Below are 21,483 nucleotides of genomic sequence, written 5' to 3'. Positions count from 1 at the left end.
ACCTTTTAAACTTTTAATCTAGTTAAAGAACTATAAAATATAAACATACATATCGCTTCTCAAAATTCTCCAGCGTTATCCATTTCATTCAGAATAAAACACGTAAGGTCCCACATGATCTGAACCTGCACCTATCACCTATCACTTTCCCCCTTACCTACTATATGAAGGTGAACAATTATATGAAAAAATGTTCAACATAATTATTTTCCATGGAGATGAAACTAAAATCACAAATTCAAAAAATGAACTGACAGTACCAGGAGTAGCCAAGGAAGATGAACAGTAAATCTCTCACACTGTTGGTGGGAGTTTAACTTTGTAATACCATTTTGGAAAAATATTTGGCAATGGGTTGTTGTTCAGTCACTAAGTCGTGTCTGGCTCTTTGCGACCCCATGGACTTCAGTACGCCCAGCTTCCCTGTCCTTCACTATCTCCTTGAGTTTGCTCAAATTCATGTCCACTGAGTCAGTGATGCTATCCATCCATCTCATCCTCTGCCACCCTCTTCTCCTTTTGCCTTCAATCTTTCCCAGCTTCAGGGTCTCTTCCAATGAATCAGCTCTTTGCATCAGGTGGTCAAAAACTGGAGCTTCAGCTTCAATATCAGTCCTTCCAATGAATACTCAGAGTTGATTTCCTTTAGGAACAACTGGTTTGATATCCTTGCAATCCAAGGGATTCAAGAATCTTCTCCAGGACCATATTTCAAAAGCATCAATTCTTTGGCACTCAGCCTTCTTTATGGTCCAACTCTCACAAGACTACTGGAAAAACCAGAGCTTTGACTATAAGAACCTCTGCCAGCAAAGTGACATCTTGGCTTTTTAATACACTGTCTAGGTTTGTCACGGCTTTCTTTCCAAGGATTAAGTGTTTTAATTTCATGGCTGCAATCATCATCCGCAGTGATTTTGGAGCCTAAGAAAATAAAATTTGTCACTGCTTCCACTTATTTGCCATGAAGTGATGGAGGCCATGATCCGAGTTTTTTGAATGTTGAGTTTTAAGCCAGTTTTTCCACTTTCCTCTTTCACCCTCATTGGCAATGGGTACTAAATCTAAACATACGTGTGTGATGATACAGCAATCCCACTCCTGGATATAAACACCAAAGAAATTAGTGCTTGCATTCATCAAAAGACATGTACATGAATATGTACAGCACTTTTATTCATAACAGCCCCAAACTGGAACCAACCTAAATATCCACCAACATTAGACTAATAAACTGTGATTAGAAACAGGCAATGGACCACTTCACAGCATTAAAAAAAGAGTATCTTTTTTTTGGTGGTCTGTTCTGAATTTGAGGTTTCAAATGGGAAGAAGTATGAGAAAGACTTCTGGGTGCTGGAAATATTCTATACCTTAATCTAGGTAGTTGTTACACAAATGCATATACAAGTGTAAATGTACTTCCCAGTGAAGTTATATATAACATATATATTAAAATATAAATGCACATATACTGTATACACACATAAAATGTCTATTAAGTTATATGTAATAAATTGTTAACAATACACTGCTCTCACTCCTATGGGAACTTTTTTTGACTGCCTCAGGTCATCTTTTACTTTATTACTTTTATTGATTGAAAGAAAAGGGAAGGGAGTACTACACAGATAACTGATGCTGAAATAATTGCTTACCTTTAACAAAGGGCAGCTGGAAAGGTTGGGAAAGGAGAGTGGAAAATTAACCCCAAGAAGGAAATCCTTGTTTCTCAGATATTTCTCCTGGCTCTCCCCTTCCGGCTCTCCCCAGGAGCGCAGCTGATGGAGCCTGTAGGAGGCTTTCAGAGACAGGAAAAGAGCTAACCATCTGAAACAAACCACAGCAGACATGCTTATTCAGTGCTCCATGGAGGTTTGCGGGTAGTTCATAGCAGCGAGGAACCTTGTCTCTCATTAACTGTCTCTTCTGTCAATCTTGGGCATTTTAGACACAGTTCTTTCAAACAAAGTCGCTTCATACTTTTGTTCTATAAATTCTATCTTTGACATGAATTGGGTTTGCTACTATGAAAATGAAAATCCTCCGTAAAGCTCCTCTTAGTGTTAAGGAATATTCAACTTTTATCGCAAAACCTCTCATAAAAACATCCTCTTATAAAGGAGATAAGCCTCTCCTAATGAGGTCATTATTTTTTATACAAATATAATACAAAGCAGTAAATTAAGTAAAAGCCATTATTCCAAAGAAAAAGAACAGAGAACTAAGTTTCCCAGAATACATAAGGCAGGTTATGCTACAATCCCTACTAAGTAAAGGAATCATCAGCCATCATTTGCCCTGAAGAAACAAATAAAACAAATTTCCACCTAGAAATTAAGACTTGAAGACCTTCTGGTAGCATTTGGGAGAAGAACCTAAACAGTTTTTATTTAAGGTACAGCATGAAGCATTGTACAATTATTAAATTTTCAAAAGAAAGTTATGATTTCCTTACAAAACTTTAATTCTTAATACAAAAAGAATGAAAGGCTCTGTAAGATCATATAATACTAAATATTTAATTTCACAGTATTCAACATTTGCCCCTATTTATTCTCAACTGTTCTCTCATTAAACAATGAACAAACTTCTCACCTGGCTAAAAGTCCCTGAAGCATGAGGTTTGCCATTTCAGCTGGAGATACATCAATAAAGCGAAGGAAAGAGAAACAGCTTTCTTCATTAACACCTGGAATATCAAAGAACAAAGTGAAACCCAACAGAAAACAAGAGACAACACTCAACTAAAGCCTGCTGAACTGCTGAATTTTGACTTAAGAATTTAAAACTATTCTAAGGTTCCAATACAGCCACTTTGACAGAAGACAGTGTCATATTTTTGTACCACAATCATAAGTGAAAGAGGCAGACGTATGAGATATGACAAATATGGGCCAGAGTGGAGCTGGCTCATCAGTTACCTCTGGGGTTTCAGACCCTTGGCTAACTGCCCTCCTCTTTTTATTGTGCCAGGAGAAGGAAAAGAAAAGGAAAGCACAGAGGTGAAGAATTCTGAACTTCTGCCTCAATACTTTGGACAATGTTCAAAGTTGAGCAGCTTCCTTTCCTTAGACTAAGCAGAGGGGACCTAAAGAATCAAACTAACAAGAGCCTGCACTGTCTCTATCACACCTCTGTAAGAAATTTTAAAGAGACAGATATAAAATAAAGATGGAAGGTCAACTGAAATGGATAGAAGTTAAAAAAAATTTTTTTATACTTTCTGTTATAACCACAAAGCCTACTAGCATCTACAGATAAAAGACAACTAACTTACTTAAATCTTATCAAGACTATAAACAGAAGCCTAGCATTCAGGCAAAGCCACTATTAGTTCCAACTCAGCAAAACAAAGAACATCCTGATAAATTCTTGGCCTACTTTCCTTCTCAAAGACCAAAACACCTACCTTTTCTGTGAAAGAGAGACTGTTGGATATAGTCTGGTGCAAATGGAGAAAGAAGAACCCTTAACCACCTGTAAAGTAAGTAAAATAAAATAAATCCAAACCCAAATATAAGTATCAGGAAGTTAACTAAACTGGAGGCTCCAAACTAAAAGAATCTTTGAAGGTTTAAAACTGTTTCTACCTTTGAGAATTTTGTTGCCAGGCAAAAACGATACCATATAAAATGACTAAATATTTACTAAAGGTAGTAGATGATAATACAAGTTCAAAGCGGTCTCATTTTATTTCACATTTCCAGAAACAACTCCAGCACTGCAAGTTGCCATTACACTATATTAAACAAAACCTACTACAACTCTGTTCTGTTAATCCCCTTGCCCATGTAAAGTATTAGCCTGGAGCTATCACAGACAAAGCATTCTAAAATTAAACCCAAGAAATCTGTCTCAGTTTCAGTAATGTTAGGCTAGATGTTGCTGATGATTATTTTGATAATATTGTTTATACAGTTTCTATACAGAAAGAGCTTTCTAAATCTATGGTTCTCAAGTGCAAGTGTACACAAGACTCTTGGGAATTTGTTTTAAAAATTCAAAAGCAATTGTTAAATTTTCAAAATAAAATCATTATTTTCTGACTGATTCTGCATGCAGAGGTGTAGAATGGACCTACACATCTATTTTCTGAATGGAAGTGGTTTCTAGCATATTACCATTAACAACACTTCATTTTTTTTTTTTAACCAAATCTGTCACTGCTGATTCTGGGAAAAAGGTAAATTTGAAATCAAATCAGTTTTTCTACAAGTGCTATTCCAAGGGTGAAATAAGCCACTACAAAGCAATTTCAATACTTAGGCAGAGATATTTGTTGATCTCTGTTGGTACAAGTATATCGTGGCACACAGGTGAACATTCCTCATTCAGAAAGGGAACTGCAAGTAGTTAGGGCCTTTCAGGTCATCCAGTTAAACTCTTGATAGTACACAGACCCTATCACATGATCCTTCAACAAACAGTTGTCCACCCATTGCTTAAATACTTCGCTGTTGTGGAACTCATTCTCAATTATCTACTAAGCCACAAAACCCCAAATTACAAAAGCACTCTTAGAGCAAATAGGTATTAATTAATATGTGCTCACCTGTCTCGTGAATGGTTGAAGACCCTGATCTGTCCATGACGATAGATAAACTTTGAAATCTGGTATGGCTTTAGGGAAATATGAAATGGAGACCAAGTTTCTTGTCGTTCAAATAATTCTGGATGATTACATACCTGAGAGAAAGGGAAATGATAAGACAATAGTGTTCTGTGCAGACATCACTATGAAGCAATGGGGGAATCCTAAACCCTGCAGGTTTACCTTTATGAATATATATATTCCCATTTTCATTCTTTAACAACCTTTGTTTATTTGGCATCAAGGCTAGATAGAGCCTCTTCCTTGAAGTAGGTTAATAAAGACAACTCTAGGGCGGCTGACCTGAGCTCTTACCTTCCTAAACTGCATGACCAGATTCATGAGGCTGCTGGTGGTTGTCTGTGCTTGCTGGGTAGAGCCCATAGAAGACTGTAATAAATCTTCAATGGAAATTTTGTTCTTTAGTGCCTGATACAGCAGTTTCTGTCGGCTGGTCAGTTGGCAATACATTAGAATCTCAATCTAAAAATCAATAAGGACATTTATATTCTGAAAAACAGTTTGTAAGAAAGTTCAGTATTACCACAAAGTTGGAAACTCATGCAAGGCAGATTATGATTGGAAAGAAAACAGTATACATATCTCAAGAAACTCAGTATCTCTATAAACTTGTGATATGGCTAATTCAAGAAACTCAGGATCTCTATAAACCTATCATGTGGCTAACTATCCAAAATATGAGCTTTTCTTGATCCTCTTCCCTTGTCACTCACTCTACATGCTTTCCATGGGCAACTTCTTCCATTTCTAATAGCACCAACTACCATCAATCACAGTAACTTGCAAAAATATATTTCCAAACATCCCTAAGCCCTATATTTCCAACTACCTACTAAAATAGTATCACTCAAACAGTCTGTAGCAATTGCATTTCTGATGTATCAGAAAAAAATTTCTCTTTCACAATTTACTTGATTAACAGCATTGTCATTTACTAAGTTGCCCAAAAAGAAACTTCAAAAAGTCAAAAAGTCAGCTCCGATCTCTTCTCTTTCATACCCCATGTTCTATCATTTTCTAAGTTCCTCAACTCAACCTGGAAATTTTTCTCTAACCACCCTGACATACCACAGAATCTCACCATATCTAACTTAGACTGCTATTACTACGGGAGCTTCCTGCCCCAATCTCTCCTAGTTCCAAGAAACCTGCCATGTAAATCTTCTAAAGTACCCAAGTGCTGGAAAACCTTCAATGTAAGTTACTGCCTATGGTAAAATATTACAAATTCTCCTGTAGGCAGAGGCCTCCCATAGTCTAACTTACCGTATTGTCCCAATCTCATGATGTTCTCCTGTATTTCTCAGCAACAACAGTCTAAATAATGTTTGCCACACACGCTGCCTATTTGAATACTGACCTACCTTTGTTCATTCTTGTTGGTTAGCACCCATTTCCCACCATATTTCCTAGTAAAAGCCAACTCATTATTCCAGATCTAGCTCACATGTCACCTCTGCTTTGCTACCTTCTCTAACCTTCCCTAACAGAACTATCCCCTTTCTGTGTTCCCATTATACTTCACATAGATCATCACTATATATCCTATGATACAGTACCAGCTATCTATATATTCATCTCCCTGGGAAGTCTGAATCTCTCTACATATCAGTTGCTCGCAGACAGTAATAGTTCAATAACATATATATTATTTAATTCACAGATTAGAAACATTGCTGATGTTTAAGAAATTTATAATACACGCAGTAATTAACAACCACACATCTTCTGATCACCTCGCTGCTGCTGCTGCTGCTGCTAAGTTGCTTCAGTCGTGTCTGACACTGTGCAACCCCATAGACGGCAGCCCATCAGGCTCCCCAATCCCTGGGATTCTCCAGGCAAGAACACTGGAGTGGGTTGCCATTTCCTTCTCCAATGCATGAAAGTGAAAAGCGAAAGTGAAGTCGCTCAGTCGTGTCTGACTCTTAGCGACCCCATGGACTGCAGCCTACCAGGCTCCTCTGTCCATGGGATTTTCCAGGCAAGAGTACTAGAATGGGGTGCCACTGCCTTCTCCATCACCTCACTAATAACCACTAAATAAGAGACATTATGATGCTGCTATTGTTTTTAAGCTGTTTCTGATATAAAAGCCTCAAAGATCTATTTTTTTTTTAATGAAGTATTTTCTATCAGGGACATCTGTGTGATACTTCTATTTAGGCAAAATCAACCAGTTTCACAAAACAGCCATAAAGTTTTTTTTTTAAGGAATAAAACAAAGATACACTTCTTTCCCTCTCTTTGAAGGTGTATGTCACCACCACAATCTTATGAGAGTTACAAAATGATCCAGCCTCTGGCAGTGACAGTGAGAGCCACCTGACATTATCAAGAACCTGGAAAGATGACTTTTATATAGACAGGAGAACTGTGAGAAACAGGTGTAATCTATGTGAGGCAGGAAATACTCCAAAGGAGTTAAGAATTGGGAGACAAAAAAAAGATGAAAGGAGAATATTGGGAGGATTCACAAGCAATAACAGAAAATTACAGAGGTCGGGTAAAAATTCAAAAAAGATATTTATGAACCATAATTATAGACTTTATGAGAAAAAGTAATACAACCCAAAGCACAGTAAACTTCTAAACCTACCTCTCAGTCTGCAGAAATACAGGAGACAGAGGAACATGTCAAAGAACACCACAATGATGCATTGAGCAAAATTTGATATGTGGAAAACTCTGGACAAACCACCCAGTTTCCTCAACAAAGAATTGCAAAAGGGAAAAAAGAAGGGTGGGACTAAAAGATAGCTAAGGGACCTATCACCCAAACACTACATATGAACCTTGTTTGGATCCTGACCTCAAAAAGTGAACACTTTAAAAGAGAAAGGAAGAAAGAAAGAAGCATACACAAAGACAACTGGGGATATCTAAGCACTGACTGGGTATGTGATACTGCAATGAAGTAACTTCTTTTTTTTTTTGTAGAGATGATAATGATATGTGATTATATATTTTAAAAAACACCAAATCTTTTAGAGATACATAGGAAAATATTTATAAATGAAACAAAAGACATTCAAGATCTGCTTCAAAATAATCTGAAAGGGTGAAGAATGGTCATGGGTTGATCATTTAGGCTATATGGAGGATTCATTATACTATTCTTTCTTTTATAATATTTCAAATTCTCCGTTATAAAAAGTATAAAACAAAAAAGAAAAAACTATTACTTGCCTTGATTATTTGACTCATCTTAAGTCTATGTTGACCCTCCCAAGTTTAAAGGTTTTCTCTCAAACTAATTACGTTTCAACTTAACATTTACCAAGGAAATTTTTTTTACCCTGGAATTTTAAGTTGGTGTTTATTAAGTCCTAAACTCACAAGATTGACTTTCTTACCTTGTCAGACAATTCATTTTCCACATCTTTCTTGATTCTCCTCAGCATAAATGGCTTCAATATCATGTGTAAGCGAGAGAGTTGATCTGAAATGGCAGGAGACCCCCCCCCCAGACAAATAATACATTATATCAGTTTAACACAAACAAAAGAAACATCATGATCATCTCTCACTAAATACCTCTGGCATAATGATTTATTTGCAAGACTGAAACAATTTTTCCCAGGTAGGAAGCCAAGGATCTGAACTTTCCACAGCATCTTCCTATAGTCAATTGGGCAAATGCGTTTTGCTATCATTTACTCAGACCAATAAGGATGACTTTATTTTTATCAGAATTCACCTTCAGAATGTTTCAAGAACATTTTATCAATAATAGGGTTCTCAAACAGGTTTAATGCAAGCTATATGGGACTCCCAGTGTTGCCCCAAAATCATTTTTCAAAGTGTGTCGGCATATTAACAACATGTAGTATAAGAAATTACTTAAGGACTTTTCTAATGGTAGATATCACTTCACATTGTGTAATAAATACTCCATAACTCTCTTAAAAGGTACTAGTCAAGAGATCAAAAAAATTTATAATAAAAATTCAAAAATGTTCAAAGAAAAAATAAATCCTAATATGTAAAGAAAAATACCAAAAATTACCCTTCTAATATTTTGTTTTTATTACACGCAAAAAGTCTTACCCCATTTCACAAAGAATATAAAGTTTTTCAGAATCTATGTGGAAAATGAGGATTTTGCAAGCCAAAATGTGAACTTTGCCTGTTCTGCCTTGAGTAAATAGTCAACACTACAGCAGCATCACTTGATAAGTCCTTTTTTGACTCTTAGACACACACAAAGCACATAAAAAAGAAAAAAAATTTATTTTAAAAGAGAAAAAACTTTTGTCTCAGATCCTCTTATGCATACTAGAAGAAAATTCTTTACACAGAAGAAAAGATACAATTACGTGTTGGCTACACTAATAAGAATGAAAGTTCATAGAAGTACTCACTCTCATCTATGGCAGATTTGTTTTCGGCATGGCTCTCAATGTCCTTGGAAAACCATTCATTAAATTCCTCGTGTGAATCAAATAACGTTGGCATAATGAAATGCAACAGAGCCCAGAGCTGGAAACAAATGAAAAGTGAAATAGCTACAGAGCAATGAAATGACAGGATGTGAAGACATAATGAGTTCAGAGAGAGAAACTGAACTTCCAGATTTGTTTACCTGTGTCTAGGCGCATGCATATGTGTGACTAAGTGAGAGTGTATAGGCACACGTCTCATCAACCAACTTTAACAAGGCACTGTAGCAAATTGTGGTATTTTTCAATTAATTTTACACTCAAAGTCTCAAAGTCCTGCTCAGATTTTGCAGTGAGACAGTTTTAAAATTTATACAAAGATCCATCCACAACTGAACACAGTATGAGGTAGCAAAACTTGCTAATAACAACTCTAGATCAGGGATCAGTAAATTATGACTTCTGGTGCCAAGTCTGGTCTGCCATCTACTTTTATAAATCAAACTTTATAGTGGAACATAGTCATACCTATTCTTTTATATATCATCTATGACTGCTTTCACATTACAATGGAAGGTTGACTAGCTGTGCAGTGACTATATGGCCCATAAAGTCTAAATATTTACTATCAGATTCTTTATAGAAAGTTTTCTGATTCCTATTTTAGATGATAAGAAAGAATTTTAGCTCCTCTCAGTGTTAAAGAATATTACCTTTTCATCCTAGTATAAAAATATCTCTGCATCAGATGAGTAGGATTCTTAATGTGATCATTATTTAAGTACCAAAGAATAAAGAAATTTACTTGCCTTGTGCCAGAGAATAAGAAAATAGGAATGATGCCTCCTCTGCACCTCCCCACAAAACACCACATAGGGCAAATTCTTCTTTTTACATGGGGGATTATAAGTTGTATACAGCTGTAACACTCTGGGTGGGCCTAGGTAAAGAATTCCAATCTGTTACTTGTGCCTACCTCTGCCATGGTGTTCTGAATGGGGGTCCCAGTTAGCAAAAGCCGATTCCGACACTGAAACTGCAAGAGTATCTTCCAACGAACACTGTTCAATAAAATGAGCAATAAATTCCAAGTTAGCAGTAAATCTTTATTCGCCCTACTGAGAACCCTTATTTCTAGAAATGCTTTTCAAAAATAACAAACATTCAGAATCAAGCAATCTACAATAAGCACAACTGAAAAATATCATTCAACAAAGCTGACAGGAAATTTCAAAGGAATTGACTTCTCCATACTGAAAACATGATATTAAGGTATTAAAGTTTTAAAACGTCCTCAAATAGGCAGTGAAAGTGTTAACTGTTCAACTGTTTGCAACCCCATGGACTATAGCCTGGCAAGCTCCTCTGTCCATGGAATTCTCCAGGCAAGAATACTGGAGTGAGTAGGCATTCTCTTCCCAACCCAGGGATCGAACCCAGGTCTTCTACATTGTAGGCAGATTCTTTATGATCTGAGCCAGCAGGGAAGCCCAAAAAGGCAGAGTAGGATCCGTTCTGACTTGATAAAGTCCTTCACTACCTTTAGTCAGTTTTGTTGATACAAACCATATAACTGGTGGCACTAGTGGTAAAGAATCTGCCTGCCAATGGAGGAGACCCAGGAGTCACAGGTTCAATCCCTGGGTTGGGAAGATCCCCTAGAGGAGGAAATGGCAACCCATTTCTGTATTCTTGCCTGGGAAATCCCATGGACAAAGGAGCCTGGTGGGCTACAATTCATGGGGTTGCAAAGAGTCAGACACAACTAAGCGACTGAAAACGCATAGTGGAAAGTTTTAAAATTATTATTCTATATGCTTGTAGTGTGAGTTTGGAGGGAACAATGGAAAATGAGAAAGGGTGTGAGAAGAAAATACAAAGTGAATGAATCTATTGCTCCTGGCCACAAGCATGCCCTACTTCAAAAGAGTGAAACAGGAAATTATGCTCTTCAGAGAATGGAAAGGTCCATGGAAAATACTATTCTGCCAGTTAACATGGACTCCTAAGAAAGTCCTATGAATTCACCAAGAGTTAATAAAATCCATCAAACTCAAGGTCTAATACCACTGAATAACACTTCACAGCCAAGCACTCATTTACTATTCAGTTTGGGAGCTTGAAGGTATTAGAACATTTTAAACATGTTAACTTCCAATTAAAGGATTCTTGGGAGTCTAATAACCATCCAGGGACTAGGATAACCTGAATAAAATAGTAGAAGCTATAATCCACAGAATTTAACATTCTGCTTCCTACCAAGATCTGTAAAGTAATCCCTCAAGCAAAGGGCAGCTACCCCTTCCCCCACAGAAAATTTCCCTCAAGAATGAAAATCAGTTAAAATGCCATAATTATTGAGTGAGGAGGAAGAAGCTGAGAAAAATCCTCACACTCTAAACATTAATATTTATATTCCATGAAAATGCAAAAAAAGAATTTATGCCTTCTGGTCAGATACATGGTTTACGCAGATACCACGTTTTGAATTCTCTCTGACCTTCATTCTTGAGTGCGTGTGTCATACACATATCTATGTATCCGTACGTCCTCAGTCCACAGACTTTATTTCTACTACTTGCATTACCTGGAGCTACTCTTGAGCGCCTGAGCCTCATCCAATACCATGTACTGCCACTTGACTCGCTGGAAATACTTTACATCCTGTACCACCAGCTGGTAACTGGTGATAACCACATGGAAGGGGGCATCCTGAGTGTAGAGGGTCTTCTGTAAATATAAGAGGGCAAGGGTGAAAAGAGAAACCTAAACAATTCATAATAAGACAATGAGGAATGGATTGTATTTCCTAAGGCCAAGAAGTTTAAGATAGCCTTAAAGATATGTTTCTCACGTAGGAGATGTGTAGTGAATTAAAGTGTAATTGTTTTTAAAGTAGTCACCTTAATCACAAACCTTGTTAAAAAGTAGTCAGCTTATTAAAGAGTAAAGTTCTTAATCCTGACTGACTGTCTATAACAGGAAAAACATTGTAAAAGAAAAAAAATTACATCTGCATAGAAACATGTAAGATTTTATGTAAGAGAAATTATTCAAATCAACTGGAGAAATAATGAATGCATATATGTGTGAATATGTATATGTGTGTATGTGTATGCTTACAGTAAGCTGAAAGTTACCTGACTCCAAAACCTCCTGATGACTTTTCTGTCATGAGGATTTCCCCAATATGGTAGCACCTGGAAAAAGGAACAATATGTATATTAGTTTCTACTGATAATCTTAAAAGTATCATCGTAAATATAGGATTTTCTGGTGGCTCAGATGGTAAAGAATCTGACGGTAATTCAGGAGACCTAGGTTCAATCTCTGGGTCAGAAGGATCCCCTGGAGAAGAGAATGGCTACCCTCTCCAGTATTCTTGCCTGGAGAATTTCATGGACAGAGGAGGCTGGGGGGCCTACAGTCCATGAGGTCGCAAAAAGTTGGACATGATTGAGTGACTAACACTTTCACTTTCATCATCACCAATACATTATTCAGAAAGGCTTTTTTAAAAACCTTAACAGAAGGGAGGTGGGAGGGGGTTTCATGTTTGGGAACACATGTAAGAACTAAAGATTTTAAAATTTAATAAAAAAAAAAAAAAAAAAAAAAAAAAAAAAAAACCTTAACAGAATGAGTATAGGAATTCCTCTTCTATCATTACTGCACTAGGAGTTGGACTAGCACTCTTTCTACTGACCCAGTTAAAACACAGATGCAAAACAACTGTTTGAAAAGGCATCAGAGAGCTACTTGGGCAGTGAAGAATTATAGTCTAGATCTAGAAAAGACAGGAAAGCCTGGCATTGTACATGTTCCCCTAGAGAGTGCTGATCCTTCCCAAAAGTTCCAGTTGAGACACTATGAAACTGAGAAGTCGTTTTTCTTTTTTTAAAGGGACACAGGACCCACAAACAAAAAACTGTAGTTTACCTCCCTGGCCTTAAGTTGGGAATGAAGAGATACATACACACTGGTAGTAAAGGTAAACTATACATACACTTGTTTTATCAGATTCTGAAATTTAGCTTCAATTCATCCCAACTCCTGACTTAGATTAATGGGGCTTTGGATTATTACTGTCCCAGAAAAAAATTACTGTAGGCAAAAAATCCACAACAAAACCCCAAACACACATTAATCCTCTCTCTGGAAGAAGAAATTAACATTCAGAGCACACAATTATCTCCAGAATTTTTCCTATACATCTGGCATTAAAACAAAACCAAAACAAAAATTTTAGAAACAAACTTTTAAACAAATTCTTGTTTGTTCACAGAATTAAAAGAGGAGATTCAGAACTTCAGTGTTATACTAGAAATTACAAAAGAACCAAAGGCAATTTCTAGAACTGAAAAAATAACTAGAATTAAGAATTAAATGATGAGTTCAATAGACTGAATCAGTTGAAGAGAAAATTAGTGAACTACAAGAGAGGTCAGAAGGAAACATCCAGACCAAAGCATGGAGAAACAAAAGAATGCAAAACTCAGCAATTCTATAATGTACCTAGATGTAACTCTCATTCTTTGTATTGTTACGGGATTCAAAGTGCTTCTTGAATCCATAGCTTGATATGTTTTGTTCTTCTGAAATATCTCAGAGATGGAAGCACAAATATGCAAGAAGGGATGAAGATCAATGAGAAATGAATGTGAATAATATGAATAAATCTAAATAATTTCAAAAGTACAAATAATAGTAAAATGTCTTCTGGGGTTTAAAATATAAAATATATACAAAAACAACTGTGTTAAGTCTAGAGATGGGGAGTGTAGTTACAGTACTATACTAAGGTCTTTCTATTATCTGAAAAGTATTAACAGTATTAACTTGTATTTTTTTTGAGAAAGTTAAGCATGCATGTTGTATTTTCCTGGGAATCTACTGAGTAACAGAATGAATATATAATTAGCAAGTTTAAAAGGGGTAAGAAATACTACTACTTCCCCAGTAGTCCAGTAGCTAAGAATCCACCTTGCAATGCAGGGAACTTGGGTCAGTCCCTGGCTGGGAAACTAAGACCCCACACACTGTGAAGCCAAGAAGCCTGTGCTCCACAACTACTGAGCCTGCAGACCACAGCTAGAGGGCCATGTGCCACAACAAAAGATCCTGCATGATCCAACAAAGATCCCTCGGTCTGCAACTAAGACTCAATGCAGCCATATAAATACATAATACTTTATTATTTTAAAATAAATATTATTTATTTTATTTTTGGCTGTGCAGGGTCTTCCTTACCACAGATGGGCTTTCTCTAGTGGTGGTTCATGGGCTACTCAGGGCTCAGGTGCCCCGCAGAATGTGGAATCTTCCTAGATCAAGGACTGAACCCATGCCCCCTGCATTATCAGGCAGATTCTCAACCAGTGGACCACTAGAGAAGTCCCAATAAATAATATTTTTAAAAAATAAATAAAAGGAAAAAAAAAAAAGGATAAAATCGAATCGATTCAAAAGGACTCAAAGGGAAAAAAGGAAAGTTAAACAGGTAAAAGAAGAAAGCAAAGAGGCAACAGATTTAAATGTAGCATATCAATAATTACATTAAAAGTAAGCACAGATATTCCAAATAAAAGAAATACATGTTAAATATAAAGATACAGAATAGCTAAAAAGAAAAAAGGGAGCAGGCAAACACTAACCAAAAGTGTCTGGTTAGTGAATATCAAAGAAAATAGATTTTAAGATTTTCCTTCTTAAAGAAAGAATTTCGTATTAATAAAAAGTTCATTCACCAGGAAGATAAAACTGTAAATCTGTGTACATCTCATTGCCTCAAAGTAAAAATAAACAAGAAAACAAAAATGCATAATTCCGTAACTGTTGTCAATATTAACACACTTCTTTCAGTCAGTAATAGGACAGGCAGACCCCCCAAAAAAAAAAAATCAGTAAAGATGTAACAGTAAAGAACAAGTTAACAAACTTGACCTAATCAACATATACACAAAAATGTACTTAACAAGTGCAGAAAAACTATTTCCACACACACATAGGACCACTTACAAAAACTGCCCATGTGCTGAGCCATAAAAGCAAAGCTCAACAAATTTCGAAGGATTAAATTAATAATAAGAAGCATATTTTCTTATCAGTGGATTTAAGCTATAAATAACAAAAAGATATCTAGAAAATCATCCTTTGTTTAGAAAATAAGAAAAACATTTTTAAGTAACCCATGAATCAAATAAGAACTTGAAGTAGAAACTGGAAAGTATTTTGAATGTTAAGATAATAAAAATGTGACACCTCAAACCTCTGGATGGCTATGGTCATGCTAAGAAAACAATACCCTTGAATAAACATTAGAAAAAGCTGAAAAGAAACCATTTAAGCTCCATCTCAAAATGACAGAAAGATAAAGACGTTTACCCAAAAAAGTAGGAAAAGAATAAAAAGAGTAGAAATAAATGAAATAGAAAACACATTGAATACTCAATTTTAGGAATGAGAAGTGGTACATTAGTCAAGAGAAACAATGCAAACCTATTTCATGAGGAAAAGGAGAGAGGTCATAGGCACTAATCATACTAGAACCATAAAACCAGTGTTACTCAGACAGTTGCCAAATAAAATGAACTTTTAGATGTTATCATAATAGATCTAAGTATCTTTTGAATGTAACCAGACCTTAAACTTGAGTAATGTCTACTTCTGACTAGGTGCTGCAGGGAAGTGAACACATATCTGACAATTTGAAGGAATAATGGCAATAGAAACAATGAATTAATAGACCAAATGTCATCAAACTTTTTCTATAAATAGCCAGATAGTAATTTTAGCTTTGTATGCCAGTCTCTGCCACAACTACTCAACTCTGCTGTTGTGATGTTAATGCTGCCACAAATAAAATTTAATATTTATGTAATATATATATCAAACAATATATGTGTACTTAAATTTCATATTTCATTTGCAATGAAATATTATTCTTTTATAAGCAACAATTTTAAAAAGTAAAAAAAAAAACAAACCTATTCTTAGCTCATAAGCTGTACCAAAGAATAGGAGGTGAATTCCTCAATAAATTAAATAAAAAGTGATAGCATTTCCACCCCTAGGTTATATCCAAAAGAACTGAAAAGAGGACAAGTGTTCAAATAGAAACCTGTACATGAATGTTTACAGCAGTATTATTAACAATAGCCAAAAAGAAGAAACAATCAAAATATCCATCGACAGGTGAATGGATAAACAAAATACAGTATACCCAGAAATTCACTATAATAGTATACTCACTATATGTTATGACTGAATATTATTCAATCAGAAAAAGGAATGAAGTGCACAACATGACGAACACCTTGAAAAAACTGCTAAGTGAAAAGAAGCCACATGAAAGGTCACATTCCAGGTATACCAAATATTCAGAATAAGCAAATCCACAGAGACATGAAGACAATTTGTGGTAGACAGGAGGGGCCAGAGGGAAAGGGAAATAGGGAAAGAGATTTCTGTTTGGGATGATAAAATTCTGCAGTCAGACAGCAGTGATTATCACAACAAATGTACTTAATACTACTCAACTGCACACTTTCAGCTGGCCCAGAAGTCCTATTCTACTGACCCCTAAACTAGAGCTTCAAAAGGAAGCTCAACATACAAGGGAAAACTCAGTTTCAGGCACTGGTATGAAGTCAAAGGAGAGGTACCAATGATGTTAAGGAGTACTACATTGCCATCTATTGGCCTGTGAAGGAAATATTGAAGGTGGTTTCTAAGAAAATTTTAAGACTTAACTTTTTGATCTCCTAATTGTTTACCATGTAACAACAAAAGAGCAGAAAAAAAGATGAGGCACTCCATATTCAATGCGAAAAAACTCTATAGAGAAAATACTCAACAAATTGCCTTAGAATGACCTCACCTCCTTAGAATGAGCTGGCCAAGCTAAAAGCCATATAGATAATGTGCCTTGTAAACAGTTCTTAGGTCTATTAATTCAGCTACAAAGGTGGGGCCAAAAGTGCCCCAAAGTGGAATATCTCAGAAATGTCCCTATTCCTTACGAAGCATAAGCCAGAAAAACACCTCCCATGCTCTTAAATTGTGTGGAACCTGTTTATTATGGAGACCCAAGATCAGAGATCATGTCAATATCTCTTGATACATAATCTCCATAAAATCCTTCTTAACATGCAACTTCATTATCATTATATTCCTTTAGAGACAAGTATTTAACATTTCCTTCTTTTTACTTGCAAATAAGATAATAAATCCTATCCATTCTTTCTTACATCCCAACAGCTTTGCATAATTAAACTCCTATTTAAATCTTGTCCATATTTGATGTAACATACTTCCTTGCTGATCACTTCCTATGTCAATCTCAATTATTTTCCTCTACATTAGTTAAAATCAATTTTCACATTGTTACCTTAGGGCATTATAACCTGGACCAAGACCAAAGAGGTGGCTTTGGAGTGTCAAGAAAACTGACTATGATTTATCAAAACCTACATTAAGTCAGCAACATAGATACTTTCTATTATGGCAGTACAACTGGGAGCTACAATTCATGTGGCCAATACAGCAAAATCACTCAAACTGGACTTCGGCTTTCTCATAAAACAGAAGGATTCAACATGCTCTCTTATCGTTCCCATCAGTAACTTCAATAGGAAGTGTATGCAAGGTTATTTGAAAAAAATACAAGAATTAGAAGCTATTATAAGCAATTAAGGAAGGCAGCAAAAATGGAGTCAGAATGTTTACTTTAAAAAGAGAATTATTATTGATTTTTACCTTAAATTTAGGAACAAATCTAGTAAACTCCTGGTGCCAATTGTTAAGTGTGGATGCAGGCGAAATTATTAAAAAAGGTCCCCAAATGTTCTCTCTCTGAAACAGAAAATCTGCATCAGCCAACTGCAGAAAAACTGAAGAGATTTAACTCAAAATTATAATTAACAACAAAAATAGTTTAATAGGCAATGTACTGTAACAAAAGAAATGGTTCCCATTTCTCATACCTGTACACTCAATAATAATATCATATGTTAAAACAAATAATATTCTATGTTACAGTAACACAAACAAGGAAGTTGCTAGTAACATCTTAAGAAAAAAATAGCAAGCAATTACTCCCACTCCCACCTCTTACAGGTCCTAATCTGTATCATTCACAAAGCATTTATGACATACTGACTTGTATGTGTTGCTTTTCCTTATACTAGATGATCACAATAATATTACTATTATTTAATTGGAATAGAGCGTTTTGCTTTTTTCAAAATGACTTCACACATTTTTTCTCATTTAATTCTTACAAAATTCCTGTAAGGTAGGTATGAGCCCCACTTTGCAGAAGTGGAAACTAAACCTCAGAGAGTTAAAGGGAAGTCAGGTCAAAAGAGATAACTGTCCAAATTAACACTGCTAGTAAGCATAGAGCTGAGATGTGAAACCAGGTCTTCTAACTAACTGCAGTGTTTTTGCCACTACACTGGTGGTTCTCAACAAAAGCAGGGGATGGGGAGTGAAAACACATATGCTCAAAACCTGTCCTAACATTCTTGAAAACTAGAAAGTTTCACCACACTGTGTCACCTTGTAAAGGCTTTTAAGACAAGGACCAAGACCTAATGTCATGGTATGCTATAGAATCTAGCATAGTGCTTGATAATGGCTCAGTAGAAAACAACCCTAGGATTGAAAGAGAGGAAGATGAAAAGACTGCATGCATCTACCCACCTCAGCCAGATGGGCCAGGAGGGCAATGCTCTGTACTGTTTTACCAAGGCCCATTTCGTCTGCAAGAATGCCATTAATACCCTGGAAAAAAAAATAAGAGTTTTTTCTCACGCTTCAAAACTGCCAAAAAGAACTACCCAAAATGTCAGACCTGTTCAAACAAAAGTGACTAGAGATACCCAGTTTCAGCACTATTACTCACTACTGTAATGATTCCTTTTGTCAATTCCAAGCTATAACTCTGAATCATGATACATGAGACAAATGGGCCAAACCCAGTTTTTCAGCTAATCTAATCCAGGTACAAAAGCAATCAGGCTTACTAAGACCACTTAAGACAAATTTTATACACGATACAAATATTTCCCAATAAAGCTTCCAGGTTAGAAATAGAGACATCTTTCTGGTTCCTGCCAAAAGACAACACTTTTTTTTTTTTTAAAAGGATGAAATCTAAAACATCTTGTGCTCATTTCATAATATATAATTTACAAACAAAACAGAGGGGGTAGCACATAGTTCTAAAATTCACCTGTTCATAGAGATTTGCCAACCAATTCATGCCTTTCAGCTGATAACCTTTTAATTTGCCATTAAATACTGTAGGCTGTGGAATATCCTCACCAGCCCGGATAGATGGGTTTGCCAGGCTATAACTCTCCCCAAACCCAGTGCCAGATTTGTTTGCTGCCCGCAGGGCAGCTGCTCGACTTTCTTTTGCATCTTCATCAAATGACCTTGTCTGGAAAATAAAAGTATATTGGAAGAAAAATATAAGAGGAAAATAATTAAATTCAAATGAAATTCATAATGCCAATTTATCTATCTTGTGCTGGCTGGAACAAACTTCCCAATAATGTAATATATCGTATTACATATAAAGCATGATATAACTGACTCTTGAACAACAAGGGTTTGAACTGTGTAGGTCAATTGACATGAAAATTTTTTCCACTAAATATGTACAAGAGTAGTACATAATCCTGCCATTGGTTGAATCTGTGGATGTGGCTCCATAGACATGGCAGGCTGACTGTAAAGTCGTACAAAGATTTTTGACTTCAGGGTGTGTTGGCACCACTAACTCCCAGAGTTACTTAATGGTCAACCGTACATTAAAGTATATTACTAATATTTCAAAATTAACAGTTGTATTAAGCATACACTTGTGATAGACAGGCACTAAGCCATATTACATAATTACTTGCTTCATCAATTAATTTATTTCAAATGTGATATAAAATCTATTTGACTGGTCAGGGTTTTTTGTCTCTATCCTTGACTTGGATTCTGTCAAAGTGACACAGGGGCTCCTATGCAGTATATTAAATGGTGTTTACTTAACTGTGTTTAATTAATGTTTACTTCTTTACTTAATTTAATCTGTTGTTTCTTTCTGATTTCATATGTCACTGTATCATGAATAAGCAAGTTATTACTAAAGTGAAAGAATGTGCTAACTTAGCATTTTTTAGGCATGATATAGCTTTCTTAACAATTAAGAGTGTGGTATTTTTCACTAAACAATGATGCACTTCACTTGGTATTATCCATACTTACTGGAGAGGACAGAAAAAAAAAATAAAAAACTCTCGTAGCTTTAGTCAACACATTTTTAAAGCTTAGAAAAGCGAAAGCTCGTTTCCCATCTTCCCTCAAATATTCCTACTATTATTCGAAAGTAAATAGAGCTACAATCCCCATCGAATACAGTCTCATACATATATACACATTCAACAATGTTTTTAATTGAAAATATGATTAAGTTTAAAGGAAGACTACCTAAGTGAAAGGCTGTAAGGGTATTTCCAGGACCCAACAGTTCATTTCTATAAGACTCACCCGAGCCTGATGAATATGATAAGCATTTTCAGCATTCTTCAGGGCCTGGGCTTTGAAATGGTTACTATCTGAAAAGGGAAAAACTCTGATTATAACATCTCATTAACTGACCTCTTTCCAGGATGCAATTTATACAAGCATATGTGGATCCCTGATTTCACATTCTGTTTATCCCTAAATTCAAAGAGGGTAAGGGAGAAGAAAAGGATCTAATTATTTGACAGACGTAAGGACCTGGAAGTGGTAATGGAGGCAGGGGTCTCCCATGGTCTCCAGGAGCCAAAGTCAGCTCACAAAAGCCACCAGGAGACTGAGCTCCAGTTTCCCAATCCTGCATTTCATGCACGAAGCAATGCTAAAGTCAGGAAAAGCAAGACAACAAGGATTCAAAATTGTAATATATTTATACTGGGTGAAACTATTCTAAAATAAAATAATAGAGAATGTTTAAATCCCAAGATAATCTGAAGCACTCTCATTTTCTCTTACTCAATATGATCTTGAGTACTATTCTCTGTGAAACTCCTTTTAAACTTTGCACCAATTCCTCCCTCTCTGTGTGGTCACTAAAGTATCAAAATAGTCTCTTCTCACGTTTTACTTGCATCACCAAGAATCCTGTTGTGTGAGAGACAAATTCACTGCATTCTTCTGATAAAATATCTTTTATTTCTATTAACAAATCAAAACACAAAATCTTCCCAAATTTGCCAGATCAAATAATCACATCTTTTCCTCTTTAAATTCTTCAATAAAAGCTTTTCATATGCTTATTTTATAGAAACATTCATACTTTCCCTATTCCAGTTAAAATAAAGTTCCCTTTTGATCAACACTACTTATTGATCAAGACAAAACTTACAAGAATTAATAATGAATATAACCTGAAATACGAAAAAATGTGGGGTATCTCCTTTCTCTAATTTCTGATTCAGGACT

General features: G+C 35.8%; 1 protein-coding gene across 1 annotated transcript in view; it reads right to left on the bottom strand.

Moving 5' to 3' along the window:
* Positions 1-21,483, bottom strand: part of INO80 (INO80 complex ATPase subunit) — a 92,877-nt gene that overhangs the window by 54,739 nt on the left and 16,655 nt on the right. Inside the window, exons 10-23 of the mRNA XM_068964067.1 lie at positions 20,545-20,612; positions 19,235-19,444; positions 18,703-18,783; positions 17,755-17,850; positions 12,138-12,197; positions 11,585-11,727; positions 9,974-10,058; positions 8,980-9,097; positions 7,972-8,057; positions 4,910-5,077; positions 4,556-4,689; positions 3,413-3,480; positions 2,599-2,692; positions 1,659-1,830 (exon numbers count right to left, since the gene is read on the bottom strand). Of these exons, the coding sequence (XP_068820168.1) occupies positions 1,659-1,830; positions 2,599-2,692; positions 3,413-3,480; positions 4,556-4,689; positions 4,910-5,077; positions 7,972-8,057; positions 8,980-9,097; positions 9,974-10,058; positions 11,585-11,727; positions 12,138-12,197; positions 17,755-17,850; positions 18,703-18,783; positions 19,235-19,444; positions 20,545-20,612 (1,583 nt within the window). The remainder of the gene's footprint in view (positions 1-1,658; positions 1,831-2,598; positions 2,693-3,412; positions 3,481-4,555; positions 4,690-4,909; positions 5,078-7,971; positions 8,058-8,979; positions 9,098-9,973; positions 10,059-11,584; positions 11,728-12,137; positions 12,198-17,754; positions 17,851-18,702; positions 18,784-19,234; positions 19,445-20,544; positions 20,613-21,483) is intronic.

This window comes from Capricornis sumatraensis, chromosome 2 (assembly GCF_032405125.1).
Source record: "Capricornis sumatraensis isolate serow.1 chromosome 2, serow.2, whole genome shotgun sequence".
NCBI lineage: Eukaryota > Metazoa > Chordata > Mammalia > Artiodactyla > Bovidae > Capricornis > Capricornis sumatraensis.
Note: the sequence above shows the minus strand (reverse complement) of the source record. Positions and strands in the feature narration are given on the sequence as shown.